The sequence below is a fragment of the Mytilus edulis genome, chromosome 1 (genome assembly GCF_963676685.1).
Source record: "Mytilus edulis chromosome 1, xbMytEdul2.2, whole genome shotgun sequence".
Classification (NCBI taxonomy): domain Eukaryota; kingdom Metazoa; phylum Mollusca; class Bivalvia; order Mytilida; family Mytilidae; genus Mytilus; species Mytilus edulis.
This window is the reverse complement of record NC_092344.1, coordinates 48,928,202-48,942,586: the sequence shown is the minus strand read 5'-3', so window position 1 is coordinate 48,942,586 and position 14,385 is coordinate 48,928,202. Positions and strand designations below refer to the sequence as shown.

The following is a 14,385-nucleotide window of genomic DNA, read 5'->3' as shown; positions in this document are numbered from 1 at the left end:
ATACTGTGATGGACTAGTTAGGGCTCCATATGCAGTTATAATAACTGCTGATATGACAAAATACTTGCGAAATATATGTTTGAGAAAATTAATTTTGATAAGAAATGGTATTGTAGATTTCAAGCCTAATTCTTTACTTTCTTACAAATATCCTGAATGCTTTGTTACAATAGTTTTTTCTGGAGACCGATTTTCAATAACAAATGGATTTAAAGCAGTTGAACTGACAAAATTCGCATTGCAGTTATCAAGTCTTGTAACTTTCAATTATTCAGGGATTCTCGGTATTTCAACTGACGAAATGAATTCAGGTTTAACGGTTGATACAGAATATGCAGAAAATCTGGATAATGTCAACGCAAATAATTGGAAACTAGATGTTCAGATAACCTACCCTTTCCCACGATCACTGGAAGTACTTGTTTTGTCGAAATTTGCTGGAGTTGAACATATTCAAGGGACTTCTCCACACACAATATACTTTTCGAGTATTCACTACTTACGTGTTCTAGATTTATCCTATTTCAAAATGAAGTATTTTCCAAATATTGTGTTCAATGGAACAAACTACTTGGAATATGTTGATCTTTCAGGTATTGACTCAACTCTATACTCAGGAAGGAATAATATTCCGTTGTTTAAAGAATCTAGAACTTTAATATTGAAACATGCAAGGCTTGGTTTGACATTTAAAAAAGGTAAAAAAATATTTCGTCTTTTTCCAACATTAGAAAGATTGGACATATCATATAACCACTTATGGTTTCTGCCAAAAGACGCATTCAACTCCAACAAACACATACGACATCTTGATATGGGATTCAACTTATTTTCGGAAGTACCAATAGCGGTGCACACTTTAACAAATCTTGAAGTCCTAAATTTAGAACGTAATAATCTCCAAACGATCAAGGAGACGTTTCAGCAATTTTTCGATTTGAGAAATGATCGAACTGAGGCTTCGTTTCAATTGAAACTTTCTGGAAATGTTTTTAGATGTAGTTGTGAGACTTCTGACTTTGTGTTATGGATTTCCAAAACGAGGATAAAACTTGATAAACCTGCGCGAAACTATACGTGCCAGTTAGGAAACGGAACTTATACTAATACACAAAAAGCGGCAGAACATTTCCATGAATTTTATGGCAATTGTGAAAATGAAGTGTGGCTCCGAGTTGGTATATGTTTACTCGTGATTTTTATAACATTTACTACTCCTATTGCAGTCATAGTTAATTTCAGGTGGCGAATAGCGTATTGGGTATATCGGGTTTTTAAAAGAGTTGTTGAAAATGATTTAAGGTCAAAATTCAAATACGATATTTACTTATCTTATTCAGATGATTGCTTCGATTGGGTTAAAGAAATGTTAATATCGAAAATTGAGAACACATGGAAGATGAAAATATGTATAGAGGATCGGGACATTTTGGCTGGAATTATCCGATCTGATGCCATTTCACAGTCTATTCATGAAAGTAAAAATATAGTATTTGTCATTTCTAAATCATTCACCAAAAAAACCTGGGGAAAGTTTGAGATTCAAAGAGCAAAGTATGAAAAGTACACTGGACATTTGCAGCGTATTATTGTCATTACAAGAAACGTCCAAGTAGAAAACTTCCCAATCGAACTCGATTGTATACTCGATGACGTCTTTCTTGTGAATTGGTCAGACCAGGAAATTGAAAATGGATGGGACAAGTTGAGAATGGCGTTGTTTTCCGATTATAGTTAACTTCAACTGTTTTACTGCAGATATAAAACAGAATGATCTTTCAGTAGTTTATCAAGACTGATGCCTAGCAGAACAGCTGCATGAGATTTTAATAGGGCTGCAAAAGGAACAAAACTGTATTTTGGTATATAAGAAGAATTTATTGTGCTGCTCAATAAAGCATAAGATTGACGCTACTTTCGAGCAATTATTATCACTTGTTTTTTTCCCACTTTTTAAACAATTGTGCAATTTCATCTTCCTGTTAGAATAATAATACTAGTTGACAATGCAGTCGTCGAGTTACCTGATATTAATTAAAGTAGGCATATGTAGAATCAAAAATGATCGGGAATATAAATATAGTACACAATAATATTTATGTACAAATATTTTTAAAATGGAAGAAAATATACAAGCAAACATATATCTTACCAATTCAACACTGCCATAAGATCTTTGGATATTGTATTTTTTTTTATTTTGTTAATATTGATTTCGATATCAGTTAAATAAAACCAACATATAATTTTATACACATACATGCATGCACATTCACGGTACTACATTGTACAATCTGACGAGATCTATAGACTGGCTTTGAACAAGGTTGTGTTTTTTCTCTGAGTTTTAAACTTAACCTATTTGATGTTGGATTTTTACTGATTGATATTATAGTCTTAGATACATAATTTTTAGTTGTTATTGGATTGAACTACCAGATAGTAACTGAGATAATTCTAAGATATGCACTTTGTGTTTGTTTTCTTTGTTAGGATGTATAAATACTTTGCCACGTCGGGTCAGATTTTGTAAGATGTCTTGTTTCGATCTGATGAGTTACTGTTTATTTTAGTTTTTCCTGAAGTTTTTTCTGTTACAACACAATTTCAGGTTAGGAGAGGGGTGACGCCTGTCCCAAGACAAGGAAACTGCAGTTAAGGGATTGTCATTGGTTTATGTCATGTTATATTTTGTTTCCTTAAATTCTTTTTTTTTTTATCAATTAGTTTCGTTTGAGAACCTATAGGAGAGTACCAGGAAAGCTGTTGTGTCGATTTGTATATTTAACATCGTATTACGCGCCATTATTTTATGCTTTTGTATGGATATTGACACAAGAAAATTAACCAAATTTTATGACACAAGACTAGTTTGACTTTTCCCGTAAGGAAAAATCAAAATTAAGAACTATCTTTCAGACGGTAATGTGTTATGCAGATATTGTTGAACTGTTCCGAACTCTATATATACATTGCTGACGTTATCAAGTGACATTTTTCTGTAAAAAAAATGAACATAGTAAAACGACTATTATCGAACCTAATGTATAGTAGCTTCAACCTAGTAGGTTCATTATTGAAATTTAATAGGAGTAGTGTTCACAGGATATCTCGATTTAGTACATTTGAATGAAATATCTTCATATTTCCTTTTATTTGATACACTACTGTGATGCAAAAATATGAAATATGTAGTATTTTGATAAGGTAATCAACTTTTATAATTTTATTCATTCACAGAAAAACATAATCTGGTATTAGAACATTGATTATTTATTTCCGTTTAATTTTGTAGACAGTACAAAAGTTCATATTGTTTATTCAAAATGATTTATGTTTTCTGACTTGGCTTTGCAATATAACTTCGATCAATATTATATTAAATGGGTTTCAATGATAATATACTAAAAAACAAATAAACTCATCAAAGATAGGAGTATTGCCATTTTGTAGTTGCACCAAAGGCGCGTTTCGTCTACAAAAGACTCATTTGTACTAACCATATTCTTTATGTTGATATTTTGTGTAGCGCATTTCATGCACAAAATGTGTTTGTTTTCTTGATAAACCATGCATCCTCTACAATCTAAAGAAAATAAAGTATAACAAACTAGTAAAGCGGTTTCTTTATTTATCCTTTTATTAACTTAACAAGAATTTGATTGGCTAGTTGTAACTATGGTTATTTTTTAGGGAGTTATTAAAGCTGATTTCATGTTCCCCGAAAACAAAGTTAGCATGATTTGTTTTTGTACACACTCAAATAAAGATGTTGTATGTAAGACCTTGCAGTTTCTATATTTGTCGGTTAAAAAGCAATGATGGATCCCTGAACACATTTTCAATTAATTAAACACATAGCTTTTTAGTCTGTATCATTATTTGGACCATTCATTAGAGTTTTAAGTTGGGTCGCTGTTTCATTGACGTATACACTTTTGTTCCTTCTTTATTTTTGATACTCAAGATACACGGTTTTGAAAGATCAAGGATACAAAATTAATGAGTATATGATTTGAATAATCCGAGCGATGACTTTGTTTAATTTGTTTAATTTGTGGCGAAAACTTCGAGAATGCTTTCAGTTAATTTCAGTATTTAACTATACTACATACAGTGTTTGAGCTGACCCAAATATGTTGGAAATACACTAATTTTGTTAAAAGTATGAAAAGAAATATTGATGAAAAGATGTGAGCTACTAGAGCTAATCCAGTGGATCTTTGGTAAAAATACCGAAATTGTTTTCTGTCGTTTTATTACTTTTGTGTACTATTTCCATAAAGAACGCGAAGTCTTTAAAAAAATAATAATAATTAAACATCTGAATGGATGAATTAATAATAAGATGCAATTAAAGAGTCCACTGCAACAAAATTTTCCCTTCTCTGTAAAAAAAATAATCAGTAAACAAAGCACCCTGACTAGATAGTTGATCAATTGTTTTAATTAACTATCTACGATTTATAGGCTATTACCCAGTTACACTAGACCACGATCGCACCATGCTTACCGCGATCTAAAATAATTTCAGATCGTGGTAAGCGGAATGAAAATGTAGATTTTCGTTGTCTTCACGATGCAGCTACAACCTTATTTATACGCTTCTACAACGATTCCACTACGATTATACCACGTTTTCACCATACTTATTCGGCGACCCCGTTACAATTATTACGATCTTACTACGCTCATTACGTTCTCACTACGACCATACCACGATTTATCCGATTGCAAAACGATCTGTTCACGCATTTTCTGCGATTATAGAACGCTTTTACCACGATCATACTTCGACCTTACCACGTTCATATTGCGATCCGACTACGCTTTCAGCAATATCGTCATCAACATCATGTTCCTACGAGAACTGTCCATTTAAATACTGTTCCATTCCTTCTAATTTTCAATACTGTGTAAAATTCTCGAATACGACACAGGCATGCCACCAAAATCTAACAGAACTCTTGGCCGTTGTGGTAGGGGTAGAGGTAGCGTCAGAGGATCTCGTGATCGTATAATTGTAGTTTGCGTTGTGTTGTATGAATAGAGAAAAAAGGCGTCTATACAAATGGATGATTTAATGCTGGAATACAATTACATTAATACATAGAAACTATGACGTTACATATAGAGAGCGGTAACGCGTATAAGTACATGTATGAATCCCGCGTAATGTGATTGTCTCTATTTATCCTCGACATACTCGGGGCAGCGAGTTGTGATTAAAGTCTCAATGAGCAATTCATCTAAATTACGAAATTTATCTATAAAATGAAAAGAAATGAAATATTTGAAACTTTAAAGTCTATAAATCACATTTAAAACTATCTCTGAATCAAGTTGCGATTGAAAATTGTTCTCAATTATAATTACAGTATCTGATTGCGGTTTTGTAAACGAACACTTCTTCTAAGTATTTGCGATTCATCATTGTCATTTGAATTTATCTCTAGTGGGTAGAGTTTGGCGATTGGTCTATTCGTAAGTCCAAATTTTGTACGCACTATTGCTGATCTCACCAAACCATCCCCACCACGCACAAGGTCCTCGATGATACCAATGTTCCATACAGATCTAGGCGAGTCATCATGAATCTGTACTATGTCCCCGGTCTTTATCCTTATTAGTAAATTATTGCCACTGGCTCTGTGGAATTCCCGTAGTGATGTAAGGTACTCCTTCTTCCATCTCGTCCGAAAGTGTTGTAGTAAATCTTGTTGTTGTTTCTTACGTTTTAGCGCATGAGCGCAAGTTAGTGTTTTTCTAGTGTCTTTGATTTCGCTTTTGTCAATTGAAGGATACGGAAGTGTCTTTCACCTTCTGCCATACAAAAGATGAGACGTCGTAAGTGGTTCTGGATCCTTTTCATCAGCAGAGAACGGTCGGTCATTCAGTGTGCACTCGATTTCTGTAATAACGGTGTGTAGCATATTTAAGTCGATACAGGCACGTCCTAAAGTTTTCTTGAGCGAAGTTTTCGTGAGTCCAATAAGTCGCTCCCACCAGCCTCCGTACCAAGAAGCCCTGCTGGGTATAAACTTCGACACTGTTCCAAATTCACTAAGTTTTCCGTGCATAGTTTCTGATTTGAATATTTTATACGTAGAAGCATTGACAGATATCATAATTTTCGGTAAAGATCGACGGCTAACAAATCTGCGAAAAGCTAATAAAAATGAATGTGTCGTTAAATCCTGAACTAGCTCAATGTGAACAGCTCTGGTTGAAGCACACGCAAATAGACATATGAACGCTTTTGTTTCCTTGTTACTATTTTGTCGTACATGTAACGCTCCTGTAAAATCAACTCCCGCGAAGCTGAATGGCGGGTCTTCTCCAAGACGATCCTTTGGTAGCGGTGGTGGGTCAGGCGCCACATACGGTCGACTAATTATCTTTCTACAGGGAATACAATTCCGTAATGCGTTTTTCACTCTCTGTCGGATTTTCGGTATCCAATATGTCTGTTGAATTAAAGTAATTGTCCCATTTATTCCACTGTGATTTTGTAGTTTGTGTGCGTCCAAAATAACTAATGTTGTCAATGGGTGTTTTGTCGGAAGTAAATAAGGGTATTTCACTGTTTTGCTAACAAGCGCATCGTTAATTCTTCCACCGGAACGTAGTAGTCCTTTTTCGTCGATAAATAACCGTAACTGACGTACAATAGGTAGTCCATTAGTATCCTTTGAAACAATATTGCGGATTGCATTCATAAAAATAGTTTGCTGTACATTCCGTATCAACACGAGTGAAGCATTTTGAATCTCGTCTACCTCTAAATGTTGGTGTTTCCTGTTTTGTGAAAGTGTTCTGCAATTCGGTATAAAGCGCAATACGTAAGACATTATACGAAGCAGTTTCGGAAAACTGCTGAACTTCTCTATATTGATGACTTCATTTACAACTGTGAATCTATCATCATTTTGTTGAATTTGCCGGTCTATGTCTTTACTTTCCTTGTCTGTAATTGTTGTCATAACAACGGAATTTCGATCCCAATGCGGCCACTGTTCTTCATGTGCAAGCCATTTCGGTCCGTTGAACCTAGTATCATTATTCAAAAACTTAGATGAAGACATGCCGCGGGTAAGATAGTCGGCGGGGTTACAGTCAGTTGGACAATACCTCCAAGTTTTATTTTCCACAAGTTGTCGGATTTCTGTAATTCTATTATAATTAGCTATAAATGGTTTTTGTATTTTCGACGAATACAACCAACTCAGAACGATTTGGCTATCACACCAAAATGTAATTTCTGTAATTCCTAAAATAATTGACACATGTTTAGCTAATTTCGCTCCAACTACGGCGCCTATTAACTCCAATCGCGGCAAAGTAATTACTTTAAGCGGTGCAACTCTGTTTTTAGCCATAACTAATTGCGACTGTTTTCCTTATACAATTTAGGCGCATACTCCATAAGCTTGTTTGCTAGCATCGGTAAAAATGTGTATTCTAGCTGTTTGTGCGATAATCCATCATTGTTAAGTAGTCTGGAAAGTTCAACTGATTTTGTATCTTTAAGATCTGTAGATAAAGTAGTCCATTGCGTAGTTACATCTTCAGGTAAGCGTTCTTCACATCCAAAATTACGTTTCCATAGTGACTGCATTAGTATCTTAGCTTTCACTGTCACGGGACTAAGTATGCCAAGCGGATCAAAGATTTTAGACGACTGTCGTAATAATTCTCTTTTGGTTACATCTAACATGGTTGAATCTGTGTCTACTTCTGCAAATAAAAGTTTGTCGTCCGCAACGTTCCAGCGCATTCCAAGTATGTTGGCCTCGTTACTGGAATCTAGTACGTTTTCTGTTTCAGCAAGTTCTCGTAGTCTGTTAGAATAAGAGTTCCATGATCTGAGGTTAAAGCCTCCTTTCTGTAATAAACACCTGGAATCACGGTAAAATTGCATTAAGTCGTCTTCATCAGTAAAACTAGTTAAAACATTGTCTACGTACAAATCTTGTGTAATTCTTGAAGCTGTTGGACTAGGATTATCTTCAAAGAGTTTTAATAAAGTTGCATTCAGTATAAATGGTGAGCATGTAGCTCCGATTAAGACTGACTTGAAACGATAAGTTGTAAACGGACTGGTTGAATCTGTTGGGTCACTTAACCAAAAGAAGCGAGTTACATCACGGTCAGATTTATGAAGTCCAACTTGCAGAAATGCCTTTTCGATATCTGTTGTCACTGAAAACTTCTGAGCACGAAATCTGGTAAGTAGCTCTGTTATATCATTTGTAATTGGCGGATATGAATGAAGACAGTCATTTAAACTCGGACTTTTTGCGTTCTCTTTACAACTGCAATCATACACAATTATAATCGGAGTAGTTGTAGAATCTTTCTTGACGGGGTGATGCGGTATGTAGTGTATGCGCTGTGGCTCGTCCTCATTCTCCCCTATCTTTTCGATGAAACCACGTTTCTCCTGCTCTTTAATTATGTCGCCATATATTTTGAATAAGTTTGGTTCCTGGTTTAAGTGGTTAACGACTCTATGGGTCCTTGCTCTTGTAATCATTTCGTTTGTCGGTAATTCAGGTCATTTTTCAATCCAAGGAAGTTTTGCAACGTACTTTCCATCCTCATATGTTATCGATGTTGATGAAAATTCTTTGATGTTCTGTTTTTCCGTGTTAAGTTTGTCGTTTTCTTGTATACCAAGTGACTCCAATTTCCAAAATCTCTCAATATCAAAGTCCTCTTTTGTGTGACTAGATAATATGTGCATCATATGTGAATTGCGTTGTCCTCTTGTACATGTAAGTGGTCCAGATAACAAATATCCTATTTTGGAGCTCATCGCTGTCGGTCCGTCGCCTCTAACGATATAATCCTTGTCTACATCCCAGTAGTGGTCTGCTCCAATGATTAAAGAAATTTCAAAGCTATTATCCTCTGATAACGGGTGGGCTAGTTTAAGTCCTTTCAAATAATGTAGTTGCTGCGAAATGTACCTGCGATTATTCTGAATCGGCGCTGCTATGGTAGGTACAATCAATACATGTAAAGGTATTTTCTCTCCTCAGTCTGCTTCTAAATACACTGTGGCTTTATTCATGTGTCAGAATTTCCGAAGGCGGATATGTTGAAATTTTCCTTTGCGTCTGGCTTGACGTTCAACTTGTCGGCTATTTCCTGCGTCATAAATGATCGTTGCGCTCCTTCGTCGAAAAGGATGTGAGCGTCGGCGCACTGATTCTGTGACCATATTAGAGCGATTGCCGTTTTTAAGAAGACGGTAGAATTTTCCTGTTTAGCAGATGTATGCATGATTGGCGTGCCATTTTCTGTATAACTTGTAATATTCTGACTCTGTGATTTTTGAATTGAAGATTCATTGCATAAACTTGTATGATGCTTACGTTGACATTTACGGCATGTGTTTTTCGACCTACATTCTGATATGTTATGGTTACCCAAACAATTGAAACAGAGGTTTCTCTTCTTAACAATCTCCATTCTTGATTTGCTGTCGGTGAACTATTTACATTCTGTAGGGAAATTTTGATTATTGCAATAAATGCACGTTTTATTCCGACATGGAAACTTGCTGTAGGTATATCATAAGTCTCACTCCCATTAGTGCTGGCTTCTTGAATATATATTTCCCGTTGTATTGCCTTTCTTAGATTTCCATGGGTCCAGTCGTCGTTTCCGTTTTCTCTTGTGATATTACTTTTTACACTAATAGGGAGCTTACCAAGCATAACTGGGATTAACAGGGAACCGTACGTATCTGGCAAATCTAAAAGAGCTTTCATATAAGCGTTCACAATTTTGTGTGTTTTCCCCAAGCGATTTACTAATAACTCCACGGCTTTGTGATAATTTGCGCTTGACAAGTTTAAACCATTTATGACATTCATAGCGTTTGTATCAAAAAGTGACTGAAGGTACGTGAATTTCTAGACATCAATAAGTGTATGATTGCTGTGAATTGTGTTTTCAAACGACTCCCAAAAGTATTGCCACTCAAGAATATCTCCAGAAAAAGTAGGTAGGGTTAGCTTCGGCAAGCGGTGATTTTGACTAGACAGGGAACTAGTTTGTAAAGAAAATCTTGGGATGAATTCTGTGTTTATTACAGGACGGGTTTCGGAATTGACTTCATGCATGTTCATGACTGGGCGTGTGTTTGGAATATTTCATGAGATAATTCTGTACATGTACGTGTAACTATTTGTGCTCATTTCTTATAACGGCGTAAATGCGTTTCAAGATCTAAATTATACTCATCTGCATATGTGATTTCAACTTCTTTATCTTCATCCGATGTATTTTCCAAAATCTGTTCATCCAGTTTAAGAATTACACTTTGTTTTTTCTCTATAGCGTCAATAATTGGACCTACAATGTCTATATCCACCTCCGAATGAGTGTTCAGCTCATCTAGTTTCTTGAAGAATTTCGTGACAGCGGCTCTATTTCCAGCTCGAATAGACTTGATTCTCGACGAATCCATCTTTTATCCTGGTCACGGCACCAATCTCGTGATCGTATAATTGTAGTTTGCGTTGTGTTGTATGAATAGAGAAAAAAGACGTCTATACAAATGGATGATTTAATGCTGAAATTCAATGACGTTAATACATAGCAACCATGACGTTACATATAGAGAGCGGTAACGCGTATAAGTACTTGTATGAATCCCGCGTAATATGATTGTCTCTATTTATCCTCGACAGAGGGACCTCTGATACAAATCCTGATCCAGGAATAAATGACGATATCTTATTTAACAATAGTGGGAATGATACAGATGTGTCAGGCATGGTTAAGATGCTGGAAGTAAAGCACACGAGGTCAAAAGTACATACAGACACACAAAACCTGGAGAGCTTTTATACATTTATTTGACAATGACAATGAGCTTGAGCATGGCTAGAACGTTGAGGACGGCATGAACGTGCTATATTTAGTATGGTTTATAAACGTGGGAAAGTCGTAGTAGAGGCGTTGTCGGGTCACGCGGAGAACGTGATGGTTGTAGTGAGGTCGTAGTAACGTCGCTGTTAGATCGTAACACAATCTCTCCGACTAGAATCGCTTTCGCTACGTTGTCTCTACGATGGTACAGCGACCTTTGCGATCCTACCACGACCTAACTGCGCTCTCGCTACTTTTCTACTACGATTTGATTTCGTCACGACGCACCTATATTGTTTTGAACATGTTTAAAGTGTGCAACGCTCATCACGATCGTGAAGACTTCACCACGAACGTACCACGAACGTACCACGACCGTACCACGACCTTACTGCGATCTACACGATCGCACTACCATCGTCAAATTTTTTTAGAGATCGTAGTGTGATCGGGCCTTGTGTCAAAAATCAATTGTTGCCGGTAAATTGTATAAGAATCACTTTCTTCTACAATTTTATAATTACATAGTTTTGACATCTAAACAATGAAGAAATGTACAGAAGTATAAACTGGTTTTTGTTAGACATTTGTTTTTCATATTTGCGATAATTTTGGTAAACATTTTATTGTTCTTTAAGTTTTTATTAATCTATTTTTCAGTGGGTGTTAATCCTCTTTTTCCGAATTGTTGTACGGTATGCAATTAACTGCTTGTAAACATAGAACATGTAGAAGATTTGCATTGTTTATATTTAGATCAACACCATTTTATGTACTTGAAATTTGACTTAAATTCGAAGTTATATCGAAGTGATTGGAATTGCAATTCAAACTTTAACCATAACCCTAACCTTAACTCCAACTCCAATTTTAACTGAAAGTAGTCGAAATTAAACTCGATATATAAATCAACGGTTAATGCAATTCCTCATGGACGTCTGATTTTTGATAAATCGTTTGGTATTTTCCCCTTCCTGTGTACTCCGAGTTCAAACTGGGTTCCATAAATCAACATAATTTGTATTCTAAAATATCATTGAGATTTTGTTCTAAAAATTAATTGAATGCATTTTAATCAACGAACTTAAGGATAAGAAAACTATTTGGAATCAACAGTGACTCCGATAATTTTTATCGTATTTAAAGATGTTATATTTTGTCAAGGTCCTCAGAATTGAGCATACTTTACTGGTGTATATTTTGTGAAATACAAAAAGTCTACCAATTTGAATTAAAGTTGAAAATTTTAGTATTTTCCAGAATCTCGATCGAATGAGTAAATCAAACTGAGCAGTCACTTAAATGTCACGTTTATTCACAATGAGAAACAAGCTTTATTTAAAAAATAAAAAAGTCAAATACGTTACATTGATACCGTTACAATTCCAATTGTTAGACCATATCATTATCCGTTAACTTAGAAACAAAAGATATATACAACTTTCGTGACATCAATACACGCGTTATGTACCAAGTCAGGAATAATACAGTAATTTCCATTTGTTTGATGTTTTGATTAAGCCATTTGATAAAGGACTTTCAGTTTTTAAATTTCCTTCAAGTTCCGTGTTTTTACTATAATTGTAGTTTTGATATATGCAACCATATATCATAACATTTATCATAAAAGATTGTATTCACTTTCCGTTCATATTTAGGACAATGATAGATTATTACTTACACTTCGTCGTCTCAATACTTGTATAAATAATTCCAATTTGCATAATAACTGTTTGATTTTGAACATGATCTATGATTTTGTATACAATTCTAAAGAAATATATTTACAAAGTTTGTGCGCACAGAATGCAATTACACGATTGCATACAATATTTATGCATCGGTCATATTCTGGGCATATTCATTCAGAGTGGATGATACACGATAAACGATAGAACTTTTATTTTGACAATTTTATCACAATTGTTGTATATCTGACCCCCTAGAATCTTCAATCGTGTCCCATCTCATTCCCATGCCCTAGTAATTATAACTCTAAATGAAATTACTATGCCATACTCGTTATATTATATTCAATTATTTTAAAATTTCAATTGACAACCAAACATATTACATAAGACTATCTAAAATTTTAACGACATGTATTTTTCCGAATTCTTCATTTTCTCCTCTACAACACCCAATTAATAAATATCCTTCAGTGTCAAAGCATACACTTGACGGATAATTGATGTCCAAGTCTTTGAAAATAAACTGCAGTCCAAGTAAATCACCTTTCGAATTGATAACATGTAGTGCCTTGTTATAGTAATCTGCAACTACAATGTTATAACTAGGAGTAATAGTGATTCCCTCTGGTTGAAATGTTCCTAAATCCTTTGGTCCGTCGTAGGTAAACTTCAAGCGGCCATTTATAGCTACAGCTACTATTCTACCACGGTTTGCATTGTCAAAACGATCAATAACATAGACAACATTTCTAGAATCAGTGCGAATACGATTTGCATAACTGAACAATTTATTACCTTCTTTGTCGAATTCTAATGTAACTTTCCGTTTATAATCGCTACCGAAAAGAATAACTTGTCTTACTGAAAAATCTTGGACAGGAAACGGTGGTCCTTGTTCTCTCAGCCCAACTATTACTTCATTATCTTTGTTGACATGTATTGCCAATGGTCTCATTGGAAAAGTATCTAGCACGGTCTTGACCTCACCAGAAAGTGATACAAGTTGAATTGTGTTGCCACCAAATTCTTTTAGAAGTATTTCACCATCTTTCATTATTGTAAAGTCGAATATTTGTTTCTCAGACGTCTGCAATATCTTAATTGATGATTTTAAAAGCTTTCCTTTCACAAATTGATAATTGTCAGACGTTATAGTGTTATAGTGGAAGTAAATCAAATCGTCATTCGAGCAAAGTAACGTATAAACAGCTGGTAGAGTAGTTGTGTATGAATTGCAAACTGATGCAATAACTACTGACGTTACCTCCTGGAAGCCTGGTGATGTCTTATTGATATCCTGTTTAGAAACAACGTCATTATCTTGTTTAGACGGAGGTCCTTGGTGCACAGTAACTTTACAGGAATTACACATATGCACACCACAATCGTCACATTTCCATTTAATATCTGGTCCTTTACAAAAATAGCATGACAGTGGCACTTTGGCTTTTCTTATACTTGTAGATATCCCTGATGTCGCCATTTATACAGTAAAAGAAACAACAAAACATTACGTGTTTCATTTCTTCATTCTTTGTGGAAGTAGGTAAAACAATTAAATACTTCAGTAATGAGAAATCTGATCCCATTTAAAATTTGTCTTCCAATAACCTGAACATGAATAAACATTATTTGTATAAGTTTAAAGATAAATGCATCGATAGGATAATAATACTACACATTAAATTATATTTTTGGGCCGTAACACAACTAGGTATTGTTTAAAAAAAAATTATTGTCATATTTAAAATGAATTATTTCATATACGAACGAGTTATTTTATATGAAGCTCAAAATGCATTTTAAAATC

At 34.9% G+C, this 14,385-nt stretch overlaps 3 protein-coding genes across 3 annotated transcripts; all 3 read right to left on the bottom strand.

Moving 5' to 3' along the window:
- Positions 1-5,816: 5,816 nt before the first annotated feature.
- On the bottom strand, positions 5,817-7,085 carry LOC139520769 (uncharacterized). Its single transcript, XM_071313737.1, has one exon. The coding sequence runs from the start codon at positions 7,083-7,085 to the stop codon at positions 5,817-5,819; it is 1,269 nt and encodes a 422-aa protein (XP_071169838.1).
- A 296-nt stretch (positions 7,086-7,381) lies between these two features.
- On the bottom strand, positions 7,382-8,536 carry LOC139520700 (uncharacterized). Its single transcript, XM_071313617.1, has one exon. It carries the CDS (start codon positions 8,534-8,536, stop codon positions 7,382-7,384), a length of 1,155 nt encoding a protein of 384 aa, XP_071169718.1.
- A 4,310-nt stretch (positions 8,537-12,846) lies between these two features.
- Positions 12,847-14,176, bottom strand: LOC139519536 (protein wech-like). The gene has a single exon (XM_071311703.1). It carries the CDS (start codon positions 14,056-14,058, stop codon positions 12,955-12,957), a length of 1,104 nt encoding a protein of 367 aa, XP_071167804.1. The 5' UTR covers positions 14,059-14,176; the 3' UTR covers positions 12,847-12,954.
- Positions 14,177-14,385: the final 209 nt, after the last annotated feature.

Coding starts and splice junctions, on each gene's coding strand:
- LOC139520769 (XM_071313737.1), bottom strand. CDS start 7,085: ATGTCTTCATCTAAGTTTTTGAATAATGATACTAGGTTCAACGGACCG.
- LOC139520700 (XM_071313617.1), bottom strand. CDS start 8,536: ATGATTACAAGAGCAAGGACCCATAGAGTCGTTAACCACTTAAACCAG.
- LOC139519536 (XM_071311703.1), bottom strand. CDS start 14,058: ATGGCGACATCAGGGATATCTACAAGTATAAGAAAAGCCAAAGTGCCA.